The 15,630-nt window shown below is 38.7% G+C and overlaps 3 protein-coding genes across 5 annotated transcripts; 1 reads left to right on the top strand and 2 right to left on the bottom strand.

The window, feature by feature from the left end:
* Positions 1-6,264: 6,264 nt before the first annotated feature.
* Positions 6,265-8,155, bottom strand: LOC116919711. 2 transcript variants are annotated; one of them, XM_032925724.2, is made up of 3 exons: positions 8,006-8,155; positions 7,214-7,294; positions 6,265-7,136 (listed from the first exon to the last, which is right to left on the bottom strand). In XM_032925724.2, the coding sequence occupies exons 1-3, from the start codon at positions 8,090-8,092 to the stop codon at positions 6,489-6,491; spliced, it is 816 nt and encodes a 271-aa protein (XP_032781615.2). In that variant the 5' UTR covers positions 8,093-8,155; the 3' UTR covers positions 6,265-6,488. The 2 variants fall into 2 exon arrangements, with proteins under 2 accessions (XP_032781615.2, XP_032781614.2); XM_032925723.2 differs by having other exon boundaries at positions 7,214-7,297; positions 8,006-8,151.
* Positions 8,156-8,181: 26 nt separating this feature from the next.
* On the bottom strand, positions 8,182-9,794 carry LOC116919704 (neugrin). The gene is made up of 2 exons (XM_032925712.2): positions 8,445-9,794; positions 8,182-8,377 (listed from the first exon to the last, which is right to left on the bottom strand). The coding sequence occupies exons 1-2, from the start codon at positions 9,666-9,668 to the stop codon at positions 8,249-8,251; spliced, it is 1,353 nt and encodes a 450-aa protein (XP_032781603.2). The 5' UTR covers positions 9,669-9,794; the 3' UTR covers positions 8,182-8,248.
* A 533-nt stretch (positions 9,795-10,327) lies between these two features.
* Positions 10,328-15,602, top strand: LOC116919693 (protein eyes shut). Of its 2 annotated transcripts, XM_045171567.1 has the most exons (10): positions 10,336-11,140; positions 11,270-11,421; positions 11,507-11,767; positions 11,841-11,954; positions 12,123-12,366; positions 12,462-13,581; positions 13,654-13,997; positions 14,071-14,290; positions 14,359-14,695; positions 14,825-15,602. In XM_045171567.1, exons 1-10 carry the CDS (start codon positions 10,905-10,907, stop codon positions 15,562-15,564), a joined length of 3,768 nt encoding a protein of 1,255 aa, XP_045027502.1. In that variant the 5' UTR covers positions 10,336-10,904; the 3' UTR covers positions 15,565-15,602. The 2 variants fall into 2 exon arrangements, with proteins under 2 accessions (XP_045027503.1, XP_045027502.1); XM_045171568.1 differs by having other exon boundaries at positions 10,328-11,140; positions 14,359-14,968.
* Positions 15,603-15,630: the final 28 nt, after the last annotated feature.

Genomic DNA, 15,630 nt, shown 5'->3' with positions numbered 1-15,630 from the left:
ACGTAACGATTTTAAAGTAAAGTTGGTGCGCTTACAGCACTTTGTTTTCTTTTATTTAAAAAACCAGAAGTAAACTGAGAAAATCAATTAGTTAATCGAAATCAGCGTTTAATTTTGATTATGGTGTGTGATTTTTGTCGAATTTCAAGAGAAATCATTTTTTGCAGATTTTGACAAAAGTAGGAAGGCTATACCCTTCCCACTTTTTCAATTTTGGCCAAATTTCAAATTATGCTTAAAATATACGATTTCGATTCAGAATTGAATGAAAATCAAGGAAATCAAGTTTATTTTTTAATTTGCCTTATGATTTTTGAATGAACGTAACGATTTTAAAGTAAAGTTGGTGCGCTTATTACAGCACTTTGTTTTCTTTTATTTAAAAAACCAGAAGTAAACTGAGAAAATCAATTAGTTAATCGAAATCAGTGTTTAATTTTGATTATGGCGTGTGATTTTTGTCGAATTCCAAGAGATGTCGTTTTTTGCAGATTTTGACAAAAGTAGGAAGGCCCTTCCCACTTTTTCAATTTTGGCCAAATTTCAAATTATGCTTAAAATATACGATTTCGATTCAGAATTGAATGAAAATCAAGGAAATCAAGTTTATTTTTTAATTTGCCTTATGATTTTTGAATGAACGTAACGATTTTAAAGTAAAGTTGGTGCGCTTACAGCACTTTGTTTTCTTTTATTTAAAAAACCAGAAGTAAACTGAGAAAATCAATTAGTTAATCGAAATCAGCGTTTAATTTTGATTATGGTGTGTGATTTTTGTCGAATTTCAAGAGAAATCATTTTTTGCAGATTTTGACAAAAGTAGGAAGGCTATACCCTTCCCACTTTTTCAATTTTGGCCAAATTTCAAATTATGCTTAAAATATACGATTTCGATTAAGAATTGAATGAAAATCAAGGAAATCAAGTTTATTTTTTAATTTGCCTTATGATTTTTGAATGAACGTTACGATTTTAAAGTAAAGTTGGTGCGCTTACAGCACTTTGTTTTCTTTTATTTAAAAAACCAGAAGTAAACTGAGAAAATCAATTAGTTAATCGAAATCAGCGTTTAATTTTGATTATGGTGTGTGATTTTTGTCGAATTTCAAGAGAAATCATTTTTTGCAGATTTTGACAAAAGTAGGAAGGCTATACCCTTCCCACTTTTTCAATTTTGGCCAAATTTCAAATTATGCTTAAAATATACGATTTCGATTAAGAATTGAATGAAAATCAAGGAAATCAAGTTTATTTTTTAATTTGCCTTATGATTTTTGAATGAACGTTACGATTTTAAAGTAAAGTTGGTGCGCTTACAGCACTTTGTTTTCTTTTATTTAAAAAACCAGAAGTAAACTGAGAAAATCAATTAGTTAATCGAAATCAGCGTTTAATTTTGATTATGGTGTGTGATTTTTGTCGAATTTCAAGAGAAATCATTTTTTGCAGATTTTGACAAAAGTAGGAAGGCTATACCCTTCCCACTTTTTCAATTATGGCCAAATTTCAAATTATGCTTAAAATATACGATTTCGATTCAGAATTGAATGAAAATCAAGGAAATCAAGTTTATTTTTTAATTTGCCTTATGATTTTTGAATGAACGTAACGATTTTAAAGTAAAGTTGGTGCGCTTACAGTAGCACTTTGTTTTCTTTTATTAAAAAAACCAGAAGTAAACCGAGAAAATCAATTAGTTAATCGAAATCAGCGTTTAATTTTGATTATGGCGTGTTGATTTTGTCGAATTCCAAGAGATGTCGTTTTTTGCAGATTTTGACAAAAGTAGGAAGGGGCCAAATTTCAAATTATGCTTAAAATATACGATTTCGATTCAGAATTGAATGAAAATCAAGGAAATCAAGTTTATTTTTTAATTTGCCTTATGATTTTTGAATGAACGTAACGATTTTAAAGTAAAGTTGGTGCGCTTACAGTAGCACTTTGTTTTCTTTTATTAAAAAAACCAGAAGTAAACCGAGAAAATCAATTAGTTAATCGAAATCAGCGTTTAATTTTGATTATGGCGTGTGATTTTTGTCGAATTCCAAGAGATGTCGTTTTTTGCAGATTTTGACAAAAGTAGGAAGGCTATACCCTTCCCACTTTTTCAATTTTGGCCAAATTTCAAATTATGCTTAAAATATACGATTTCGATTCAGAATTGAATGAAAATCAAGGAAATCAAGTTTATTTTTTAATTTGCCTTATGATTTTTGAATGAACGTAACGATTTTAAAGTAAAGTTGGTGCGCTTACAGCACTTTGTTTTCTTTTATTAAAAAAACCAGAAGTAAACCGAGAAAATCAATTAGTTAATCGAAATCAGCGTTTAATTTTGATTATGGCGTGTGATTTTTGTCGAATTCCAAGAGATGTCGTTTTTTGCAGATTTTGACAAAAGTAGGAAGGCTATACCCTTCCCACTTTTTCAATTTTGGCCAAATTTCAAATTATGCTTAAAATATACGATTTCGATTCAGAATTGAATGAAAATCAAGGAAATCAAGTTTATTTTTTAATTTGCCTTATGATTTTTGAATGAACGTAACGATTTTAAAGTAAAGTTGGTGCGCTTACAGCACTTTGTTTTCTTTTATTAAAAAAACCAGAAGTAAACCGAGAAAATCAATTAGTTAATCGAAATCAGCGTTTAATTTTGATTATGGCGTGTGATTTTTGTCGAATTCCAAGAGATGTCGTTTTTTGCAGATTTTGACAAAAGTAGGAAGGCTATACCCTTCCCACTTTTTCAATTTTGGCCAAATTTCAAATTATGCTTAAAATATACGATTTCGATTCAGAATTGAATGAAAATCAAGGAAATCAAGTTTATTTTTTAATTTGCCTTATGATTTTTGAATGAACGTAACGATTTTAAAGTAAAGTTGGTGCGCTTACAGCACTTTGTTTTCTTTTATTAAAAAACCAGAAGTAAACCGAGAAAATCAATTAGTTAATCGAAATCAGCGTTTAATTTTGATTATGGCGTGTGATTTTTGTCGAATTCCAAGAGATGTCGTTTTTTGCAGATTTTGACAAAAGTAGGAAGGCTATACCCTTCCCACTTTTTCAATTTTGGCCAAATTTCAAATTATGTTTAAAACATACGATTTCGATTCAGAATTGAATGAAAATCAAGGAAATCAAGTTTATTTTTTAATTTGCCTTATGATTTTTGAATGAACGTAACGATTTTAAAGTAAAGTTGGTGCGCTTACAGCACTTTGTTTTCTTTTATTAAAAAAACCAGAAGTAAACCGAGAAAATCAATTAGTTAATCGAAATCAGCGTTTAATTTTGATTATGGCGTGTGATTTTTGTCGAATTCCAAGAGATGTCGTTTTTTGCAGATTTTGACAAAAGTAGGAAGGCTATACCCTTCCCACTTTTTCAATTTTGGCCAAATTTCAAATTATGTTTAAAACATACGATATCGATTCAGAATTGAATGAAAATCAAGGAAATCAAGTTTATTTTTTAAATTTGCCTTATGATTTTTGAATGAACGTAACGATTTTAAAGTAAAGTTGGTGCGCTTACAGCACTTTGTTTTCTTTTATTAAAAAAACCAGAAGTAAACCGAGAAAATCAATTAGTTAATCGAAATCAGCGTTTAATTTTGATTATGGCGTGTGATTTTTGTCGAATTCCAAGAGATGTCGTTTTTTGCAGATTTTTTTGGAGGCAAAAGTAGGAAGGTTATACCTTCTTCCCACTTTTTCATTTTTGGCCAAATTTCAAATTATTTGCTTAAAATATACGATTTCGATTCAGAATTGAATGAAAATCAAGGAAATCAAGTTTATTTTTTAATTTGCCTTATGATTTTTGAAATGAACGTAACGATTTTAAAGTAAAGTTGGTGCGCTTACAGCACTTTGTTTTCTTTTATTAAAAAAACCAGAAGTAAACCGAGAAAATCAATTAGTTAATCGAAATCAGCGTTTAATTTTGATTATGGCGTGTGATTTTTGTCGAATTCCAAGAGATGTCGTTTTTTGCAGATTTTGACAAAAGTAGGAAGGCTATACCCTTCCCACTTTTTCAATTTTGGCCAAATTTCAAATTATGCTTAAAATATACGATTTCGATTCAGAATTGAATGAAAATCAAGGAAATCAAGTTTATTTTTTAATTTGCCTTATGATTTTTGAATGAACGTAACGATTTTAAAGTAAAGTTGGTGCGCTTACAGCACTTTGTTTTCTTTTATTAAAAAAACCAGAAGTAAACCGAGAAAATCAATTAGTTAATCGAAATCAGCGTTTAATTTTGATTATGGCGTGTGATTTTTGTCGAATTCCAAGAGATGTCGTTTTTTGCAGATTTTGACAAAAGTAGGAAGGGGCCAAATTTCAAATTATGCTTAAAATATACGATTTCGATTCAGAATTGAATGAAAATCAAGGAAATCAAGTTTATTTTTTAATTTGCCTTATGATTTTTGAATGAACGTAACGATTTTAAAGTAAAGTTGGTGCGCTTACAGCACTTTGTTTTCTTTTATTAAAAAAACCAGAAGTAAACCGAGAAAATCAATTAGTTAATCGAAATCAGCGTTTAATTTTGATTATGGCGTGTGATTTTTGTCGAATTCCAAGAGATGTCGTTTTTTGCAGATTTTGACAAAAGTTGAGGAAGGCTATACCCTTCCCCCTTTTTCAATTTTGGCCAAATTTCAAATTATGCTTAAAATATACGATTTCGATTCAGAATTGAATGAAAATCAAGGAAATCAAGTTTATTTTTTAATTTGCCTTATGATTTTTGAATGAACGTAACGATTTTAAAGTAAAGTTGGTGCGCTTACAGCACTTTGTTTTCTTTTATTAAAAAAACCAGAAGTAAACCGAGAAAATCAATTAGTTAATCGAAATCAGCGTTTAATTTTGATTATGGCGTGTGATTTTTGTCGAATTCCAAGAGATGTCGTTTTTTGCAGATTTTGACAAAAGTAGGAAGGCTATACCCTTCCCACTTTTTCAATTTTGGCCAAATTTCAAATTATGTTTAAAACATACGATATCGATTCAGAATTGAATGAAAATCAAGGAAATCAAGTTTATTTTTTAATTTGCCTTATGATTTTTGAATGAACGTAACGATTTTAAAGTAAAGTTGGTGCGCTTACAGCACTTTGTTTTCTTTTATTAAAAAAACCAGAAGTAAACCGAGAAAATCAATTAGTTAATCGAAATCAGCGTTTAGTTTTGATTATGGCGTGTGATTTTTGTCGAATTCCAAGAGATGTCGTTTTTTGCAGATTTTGACAAAAGTAGGAAGGCTATACCCTTCCCACTTTTTCAATTTTGGCCAAATTTCAAATTATGTTTAAAACATACGATTTCGATTCAGAATTGAATGAAAATCAAGGAAATCAAGTTTATTTTTTAATTTGCCTTATGATTTTTGAATGAACGTAACGATTTTAAAGTAAAGTTGGTGCGCTTACAGCACTTTGTTTTCTTTTATTAAAAAAACCAGAAGTAAATCGAGAAAATCAATTAGTTAATCGAAATCAGCGTTTAATTTTGATTATGGCGTGTGATTTTTGTCGAATTCCAAGAGATGTCGTTTTTTGCAGATTTTGACAAAAGTAGGAAGGCTATACCCTTCCCACTTTTTCAATTTTGGCCAAATTTCAAATTGTGCTTAAAATATACGATTTCGATTCAGAATTGAATGAAAATCAAGGAAATCAAGTTTATTTTTTAATTTGCCTTATGATTTTTGAATGAACGTAACGATTTTAAAGTAAAGTTGGTGCGCTTACAGCACTTTGTTTTCTTTTATTAAAAAAACCAGAAGTAAACCGAGAAAATCAATTAGTTAATCGAAATCAGCGTTTAATTTTGATTATGGCGTGTGATTTTTGTCGAATTCCAAGAGATGTCGTTTTTTGCAGATTTTGACAAAAGTAGGAAAATCGAGGAAATCAAGTTTATTTTTTAATTTTCCTCATGGCTGTTTCTCGAAAGTATCTGGAGGCCACATTTGGCACATGAAACAATAATGGAAAACTGTTTCTTTATACTCTTTTTAATACTACTTTTTCTTATTATACGCTATGATGGTGCTATGTATATCTGCAATGCAGTTACAGATAAATACCACTTGCCTCATATTAGTATTGAAGCCGAGACTCAATAAAGTTCTTCCGAGTGTGGACGCTCTAATTATTGCACTAAGAACTTTGTCACAGGATAAGCATAATTCCTTGTGATTTCAGTACCCTCTCTATACGGAGTTAGGTAACCTGACTTTGATTTACAAATATATTTATCGTGGTTTAAATGAAGGAGCCAAATACAGCTACATAAATTTTTGGCCAAATTTCAGACCAGCCTTTTTTAACGAAAACCAGGATAAATAAACCATAGAATATAATATGATTAATTGGACGAAATGTTCATGAAGGAGGGATAATACTTTGTCGGCAGGGTGTTCAACGTAACATCGACTCAATCGGCTACTTAGCAAATTTTTCAAATGTCATCATTTTCTTCCTCTTCGTTCATCGATGAAGGCAATTTCGATTGACGATTCTGGAGCATTTTACAAAGTGCCCATCCTATGCCTATACCGGCGGCACCCAAGGAAATAACACTCACCCCAATGGTTGTTGCTATCGTCGTGCAGTCACCTATTGTGACAGGAAGATTGGCAGCAAAATCCGGCGAAATCTCACAACAGAATTTGTGCGCCCAAGACTGACAATTGGCAAAAATGAAGTCGTACTTGCCCTCATTAAGGTATAATTTCCGGGCGCATCGAATCACTTGTTGTGGGGAAATAATTATCGATCCAACTTCTATTTTGCGACGCACTTTTTCAGGATATTGGCGTTTTACCTTAACGACAAATTTGGCACCTGTAAGACCACCCGATGTGTCTGCGTCCAACGTGTAAATGGATTCAGGTGACTCGAATTTGACGACAACACTCCAATGCATTAGAGGTTTCAGATCGAGAAAACCTGAAGCCAACCCCATGCTATTCCCGCCAGTAGAAGCCAAAGACTGCAGTTTTGTGGCGTAGACATAAAAATAGGCCATCCTTTTCACATCATCTTCTTCCACAATGTCACTGATGTCTATACTGGATGACAAATCGACAAGTGTAATACGTTTCTCCTTAAAAATAATAATAATAGAAACAAGAATTTACATTAGTATGCTTCTTCGATAACCAATTTGTAATTTCGATTCACCTGATTCTCCGTAGACGTCCCAAGGAGTTCTTTTTGGTTCAGACACGAATCAGAAACAAGTCCCATTTTCCAAGACGATCTCTGCTTTAAAATGTTACAAATATTAATTTCCATGTATCTTTGGCAGAACAGGTAAAATTAAAGGTAAAAAGGTGTTGTGTTCTATTGGCCTGTATTTCTTTAGACAAGAATCACAATATTTTGATGATCATAAAAATCCTGTGAATTCTATGCTTTGGCATTTTGACATGCCAGTAACAAGAAATTTTACAACTTATTTCAGGAACTGTCTGCAAACTTCTTGAAAAATAGACTGAATTGACGATACTCGTACAAATTGAGGCAGCATTACATTTTACTAACAATTGAGTTAAACTATTGATTGACATGAGCCAAGGAATCAAGCTTGGTCAAGCCCTTTCTTGATTTTCTGCATCAAGCTGGGGAGTTGGTCGATGTGGTGGTTCACACAATCAATAGCACAGCTTTCAAACTCAGCTCTGAAACGTTTCATGTCCCCATCACTTGGTGATGGACCAATCTTTTCCTTGATTTTATCCTGACATAGGAGCACGCCACGTTGGAGTCGTTCCTGGAACTGCCCCATCTCATTTTGCACGAAATTTTGTGCAACATTTACATCACGAGTGCAGCGTTCCACACAAGCATGGACACTGTTCATGGAGGCCGTGCTATCAGAACAACACTCTGCCGCGCACAGATGCATCGTACGCTGACAAAAGATAATTTAAGGACGCGTCAAAGAGCTGGATAGACGATAACATGATATACCTGCATTTTTCTGAGATTGGATTTTTCGATTTCATCGACAAAACTGGAGAGAGCTGACTCTACTCGGCGTTGAGCATCTTCAGCCATGGTTGCAAAGGGAAACGTGAAACAAAAACGCCACCTACCATTCACTACTTTGACTAAGCGCTACGAGTTGGATGTTAGCACAGAGTACATGTTCTAGGAATCGATTTATTTACTTTGAATTTCAAATTCAAATTTATTTTATTACAGAAACTGGTACTATTTGGATAAATTGGGAACTCGATAAAGCAGTTCTCCTTCAGATGTGAAGAATGCATCGCCTTTTTGGTAGACATCACCTATATTTTTTTCACCATCTTCTGTGTTTTGTTTGATTTCTAGATGTTGCTAGTGTTGAAATGAAAATTTATTAATGACTATTCATTTTTTGTTTGTCACGGAAAAATGAAAATACCTGAGGAGCAATTTGTTTTCCAATAACCTGTCTAACTTCTTCGGCTTCGTCAAGTTTTACATTCGTTTGGCTAGACTTTCGAGAAGCCCATTTAGACGGTGATCCAGGGGAAAGATATTGAAGCACCAAGTCTTTATCGACACCAACGTCTTCTAATTCAACACTGGCTGGTTTGGATTTCGATTGGTTTTTACTTACGGCATCACATGTTACCCCCATGTCTTTTGTCACTTCATGCCACGTCATTATTTGTTTGTCCTCAAACGATTGACGTTTTGCAGTTTGCTGCTCACTTTTCTCATTAACTGGTGGGTAGATTTCAGTAGAGTTTGATGAAATTTCTTCCTGCAATTTGGACTTCTTCGGAATCCATTTGGCGCTAGCGACTGCTTTCGCTACATGGGGTTCAATACGAAAGTGTTCCGCGATCATCTCAATGGTCCACTGTTGTGGATCGCTGTTGTGTAAGAAGCGAATGTGTTCTTTATCTGACCAGGTAAGTGTCTTTTCTTCTGTAGTATCTTTAAAATACTTTTGCTTGACAATTCTTAACTTGGTGAGTTCTTTTATGTCCTGTTTGTTCTGCTGATACTTGTCATACACCTTATCAAGCTTCACAACATCCACTTCACCATCAAGCTCTTCCTCTCTTGGAAATATATTTGGGTCTGAAAATTCCTCAAGCACCTTGGCCTGTCTTCTTATGCCAGGTTCTCTCTTGATTGTGAAGTTAGCCATCTTCTTGAAGTTTCCTCTGCATCTATCCTGTATGTCACGTAGCCTGTCAGATTCTCTGACAAAACCAGCACCAACTTTCCATTTTCCAGGAACACCAATTTTGGATAGGTTAGCATTTCCTCTTTCTCTAGGTTCTCCATATTGTCCTTTTCCTTGATCTCTATATTCAGACCTGTGAGAGTCTGTTTTGTTTGAATACCTGTTGTTTTTCCCCGCACTTTCTTCCCAGCTGTTATCAACTATGTTGACGAAACTGTTATGTCTACTTTCAGAGTAAGCACTGTTTCCATTGCGATCTTGATAGCCGGATCCTCTACTTCTAAAATGTGTCTTTTCTGGGTGTCCAAAATCATCAGTTTGTTTGTACCTTTGTTTCTTTTGAACGAATTCGGTATCTGAATTAGGCAATCCTTTGTGAGTGGAAAAATTATGGCTAAAGGTCGATAGGCTTCTATTCTGGACCAAACGAGTAACGACTTTCCACATATCTAAATTAATATTTTCTGAGACTAGGAAACAATCGGTCGTTTTTTTAATATGTTCGGTGAACAAACAAGAGAGCGTGTCAAACTGCCGACTCTACTATTCATGAAGAATCTGCAGCAGACGAAAATTCGAACAGCGTTGTCATGTGTATAAATATGTTATATAAAAGAAAATGTCACGTGAAGACGTGATCCAGTTAGGGCTGGGGCCCGATTACCCAAGAAACAGCTTACTATTGGAATGTACTGGCGCGACACACACAAAATTAGCTTTTTAAAGTTTTTTTTGTTGCTTAGCGCCACTACCTTCCGGTAGTAAGCTGGTTCTCGGGTAATCGGGGCCGAGCCCTAGATCCAGTAAGGCAGTAAACAAGTATATTCGTGTGGGGTGCCAGAAAATCTCGTATTCGCGCTATTTTAAATGATGGAAAGCAACTTTGGTTTAAATGTGTGACGGTACGCTAAAAAATTAATCTGGCATCAAGATGCAAAGAAAATAACCAACTTAAAAAATAAACATAACAAATTGGCTGCATGTCTAAAGGTAACGTTTATGTTTAGTGATGGTAGTCATTAAATGGAAATAAAAGCCTGTATTTGTTTCTTCTTTTTCATAATTTGACACACCCTCCTGTCAAATCGTTTGGGAACGTAAAGGACGTAGGACGGCGGAATTCGAGAAAACTAGCAGCTGTCATATGATGTTATTCGTCGTCTCCGACATCGTGCAGGTTATGCATGCGTGACTCGACTTTTTCGGTTTTTTTCTTTTCTTTTTGGCTGTTTGTGTATATCAACAGCCGTAGTCTCCATGGAAACACTCCACGAGTACCACCAGTTAAGGTTTATAGAACGAGCCGAATACCCCTCCTTCCCTAGCCTCGTCCGACGATTCCCGCGGTCTTTTTCCATAGCACGACGACGTCGACTGTGGCCAGTTCCTTTCTCCTCCACCATTTTTCCATCCCTCCTCTTAAGCACAACCCCTCTTACCTATGGATGTACGTATATGGAGAAGGAGAGGGAGGGGTGAAGTGAAAAGCTAAAAGTTCAGGTGTCGTCTTAGCCATGTTGTCTGTCTCTACACGGACGAAGACGAGTTAAGACAAGGCGTTCGACGTGAAGCTCGTTCAGCTGCTGGATTACGAGCAGACACACACAGGGTGACAGGAGAACTATAGATAAGTCTAACAGCAACTGCTTGCTTTTGTCGACAACGAAACGTAAATCCATTGTCATGGTCGGATTTGACAGCTGTTTGGTTACCATCGGATTCATGGCCTTTTTCATGGTCTCGCCGTCTGCTGCCGCTTACGGTTCAAGAAACAACATCATCGATGCGGAATTGATTAAAGAAGTAGAGCTACATCAGTATCAGCCGCCTCCGTCAGGTGCAGCAGCACAGCTTAATGATGTTTTGGCGTGCCAGTCGGATCCCTGCTTTCACGGCCTTTGCATTGACCACATAAACAAGTAAGTCTTTCAAAATCTCCCATAAAAAAATGAATCAAACAAAACAAAACCGAAAACCAACAGTGCCTCGTTACTTGAGATTTCGTGCTGAATTCTTTTTGTTGTTATGCTTACAAAATTTAAATGCAGTTCGAGTTATTCGTGTTTCTGCGAGGACGGGTATACCGGCTATCAATGTCAAACAGATTGGAATGAATGCTGGAATGGTCCGTGCAAAAACGGAGGCACCTGCGTCGACGGTATTGGAAGATATCATTGCCTTTGTCTCCCAGGTTACACCGGTGAGTTCTGTAGTCCCTTAATAAACCCGAAAAAAAAAAAAAATTAACTGTAAGATGAAAATGTTTTTTTTTTTTTTAAACAAAGGCGACGATTGTCAAGTCGATATCGACGAATGCCAATCGGATCCATGTCAGAACGGAGCCACTTGTCAGGACGGCACCAACGGATACCGTTGTCGCTGTTTGCCCGGCTACGAAGGCGCATTTTGCCAAATAGATGTGGCCGTTTGTCGTCATCAACATAGTAATGCGAGCAGTCGTGATCTCTTCCTACCGCCCACCTGCCGTCATGGTGCCCGTTGCGTGGAAGGCCCCGGCTTGGCCTATTACTGTCTCTGTCCGGAAGGTTCAAACAATTTCAATACGACTGCTTCATTAGCCTCTTTTATATTCGTTTGCTGAATTGAAATGAAAATCAGGTTGGACGGGCAAGCATTGCGAGACGGACGTGGATGAATGTTGCAGTAATCCGTGCAAGAACGGAGGTCTTTGCATCGATTTAATTGGAAGTTACCAATGCGCATGTCCCCACGGTATGTCGTGTTTACGCACATGTAGGCGCAGTACATTAACTAGTATACATATAGTTCCAAGCGATGTGTCAACGCTAGAATATTTCAATAACCAACAACTTATGGCCGTTCTTTTGACAATGCATTAACGGGTCGATCAAAACCAAACAAAACGAAACAAACACAAAGGTTTTAGCGGCCGTAATTGCGAGACGGCACTGGAGCGATGCGACGATAAGCATTGCAGCTACCAGGGCATCTGTTGGCTGGATGACGACGACGGCCAAACTTCCTGCTACTGCCGTCCCGATTTCCACGGAGTCCATTGCGAGAACCAATATAACGAGTGCCTTCTGCCAGGGACCAAATGTCTCAACGGTGGCCAATGTATCGACCAGGTGGACGGCTATTCCTGCTCCTGCCCACCACTTTGGTAAATTGACACATAACGTGCAAGCAACACTAATGTTATTCTCCTCTTCGCCGCAATGACTTGGTAATAACGGGTTCATTGATTTCACGACACAGGACTGGACCACGCTGCCAATCGTCCAATAATCAAATAGGAAACGAACAACACGAAGAACAAGAAACGGCAATGTCGACTGTCTCGACCATGACGTCGATAACAGTTGTTACCCCGCAACGATCGACGGTGACAGCGATGACGCCCCTCCAAGATCCTATTACGACTCTGCCGAGTTTACTCTCGACGCTGGAGCTGGAATCGGATCCAACGACACCGGAATGGACCACGTGGATTTCCACGATTACAACTAATCTTTCGCGAGATATTGAAAACACCATCTGGACGACTATGGGCGTGTCGGAAGAGACTACAACCATGTCCATTAACGGATCGATGGTTCAAGACTTGCCGACAACAATATCCGATGAAACGTCGACCATCACGTCCACCGATGCGTTGGACACCACTACGGCAGTGGCGGACACTATGACGCCAATGACGCATCAAACGGCCACCCAGTTCAAAACCACCGTTCAGTCTTCTATCGGGACGACATTCGTTCCATTCCTTCCGGAATCCACAATAAAGCCGGAGACTAGCGAGGGCGAACGCGAGTCGAAGAGCAGCACAACAGTCACTCGTCCCATGTCTTCTTCTTCGACAGCATCGACCACCGTCATCTCTCATTCCACTCGATTGGGTCACGGGATTTCTTCCACCGCCACAACAATTGCCGCTAATACTTTATTCACGCTGCACAACGACAGGCACACGGAAGATGTGACAGCTGGTGGCACAACAACGATCCATCTGCCTACAAACGGACGACCTCCCGAAGTTGATCACGTCCCTGCCGCTACGGAACACGAAACGGACATGACTACAAATGGCCATTTCGAATTAGATAATCGTCCGTTGCTCCATCCGGATGACAACACTACGGAATCGTCTTTGCCGACAGATCTATCGTTGACACTGACGACCGTCTCCCGTGAACTTGTTGACGTAAGCAATCAAACAACGACGACAACGACGACGACGACGATGGTGAAAGTACTGGCGGTTGAACCTCCGCTGATGGACCCGAGTTTATTGCCGGGCGAAATCCCAGCCAATTCGTGCGACAGCAATATTTGCATGAACGGAGGAACGTGCGTCATGACCGCCGAAGGATGGCAGGTATCTAGCAAGAACAACAAAAATCAAAAATAAACACATTTGAATTTTAATAAGAAAGAGTGTTGATTTTAGTGCCGTTGCTCGTGGAGGAACGAAGGCCGTCGTTGCGAAACGGACAGGAAATTGAAAGTACCGCAATTTCACGGCAATTCTTACCTAAGTTATGCGGTAGCAGATCGCACGCAAGCCGATGATCAAAACCAGCAGCAAGTATTGGAAGCTCGACTCGAGTTCAGCACGATGGCACCTTTGGGTTTGATCGCCTACATCCACAGCATCGACGCCCACGTCTACCTGGCCGTTTACGTCGAGAGAGGCGCCCTCAAATTCCGTTTGTCTTGCGGCCGTCAGCAAATGACGCTGGTCGAAACCAAATACAACGTCAGTGACGGAGATATACACGCCATTTTTATGAGGTCATCTACAATATCTGCAAACAATCAAAGCCAGATTGAAAGGGGTGCCTAACTTATTTTCGTATCACCGTAGATTTCTCAAAGTGGAAGACCGAAATTCGTCCAGCAGCTTTTGCATGGGCTCTGTTAAACTGAATAATTCCTACTCGATGAACGGGGAGCAGAGATTGGCCGATGACGAACATTTCACTTGGCCGGGCAGACTTCACATTGGCGGGCGGCCGTATGGAGTGCCAACACCAGCCGAGCTCGTCTTCTTGCCCGGCATTGTCGGATGTGCCTATAATCTAGAGGTAATTTGACTTGGAAATTCAAAAAAAAATCGTTTCATTTTTTTAAACTGTGAAATTGCTCGTGTAAGATTGACGGCCAACGGCTGGATATGATCGCAGACGCTGTCCAAGGCAAAGCCCTGGACGAGTGTCCCGATCGTCGGGCCAATTGCGGTGGATTGCGATGCCTAAACGGCGGAATATGCCGCGCAAATTTCGACAGCAATGCCCAACAAAATGGCGATCAGCAATTCGACGAAAGAGGTGGCGGTTGCATCTGCCCGATGGGTTGGGTGGGCGATCAGTGCAAGATCCGCCAGTGCCCTTGCAATCCGTGCCAAGTCAACAGCACCTGTTTAATGAGCTCCAACGATCAAATGATTTGCGTTTGCAGTTACGGCCGTATCGGGTCTCTCTGTGAAATAGGTTAGTCATCTCTTTTATTTATTTTTACGTTCGAATGAATATATTCGAAAAATCTAAAGCTTGTACAAGAAGCAGATAATGCTATTGGATAGAAAATACAACAAACGATGTTCAATTGTTTTGAAACAGCGGTGAACGTGACCCGTCCTCAATTCGATGGCACGTTCATGGGCCACTCGTCTTACCTGAGTCTGACTCCGCCGCCATTCATCCGCGAACACTTTGAGATGAAATTCAGTTTCGTCACGGACGATGCCCGTCAAGTGGCTCTACTCCTTTTCATCGGCCAACCAATCAATGCTGATCAAGTCACGCTAGCGGGAATCGAAGAGAAAAAGGACTTTCTGGCCGTTAGTTTCATTCGCGGTCACGTGGCACTGACTTGGGACTTGGGTTCGGGAGCCAGACGGATCTTTACGGCTCGGCCAGTCTCCGTCTCCACAATGGGCGGCCATTCGGTCCATGTCGGAATGCGAGGCCGCGTCGCGTGGCTTCAGGTCAACAATCAGCCAACGGTGACGGGCAGATCGCCCGGACTCATGTCCGTCCTCAACGCTCATCCCAGCCTATTTCTGGGCGGCCACTCTTCGTTCAACCATTCACGATTACCGTCCGACCTACCGTTGCACTCCGGCTTCCGTGGATGCATCTACGACTTGGTGTTCCGCTCGCGTGAATTCGCCGACCGCGATCAAGAATTCGACCACCATAACACGATCAACCACTGGCTACCGGTGGTTCAATCGGGCCGGGGCGTCCGTCAGTGCTCCATTCCGTCGTGTCGACTGCGCATGTCCAAGAACAGCGGCGAAAACATGACGTCTTTGGGCAGTAACGATGTGGAGGAACCTTTCGAAGACGTTTGTTGATGACTGAAAAATGGATGAAAATACACATGGAATATGGACTCGAATGTTTTCAAAACGATAGAGACC

Source organism: Daphnia magna, linkage group LG3 (assembly GCF_020631705.1).
Source record: "Daphnia magna isolate NIES linkage group LG3, ASM2063170v1.1, whole genome shotgun sequence".
NCBI classification, from domain to species: domain Eukaryota; kingdom Metazoa; phylum Arthropoda; class Branchiopoda; order Diplostraca; family Daphniidae; genus Daphnia; species Daphnia magna.
This window is presented reverse-complemented; position numbering and strand designations above follow the sequence as displayed.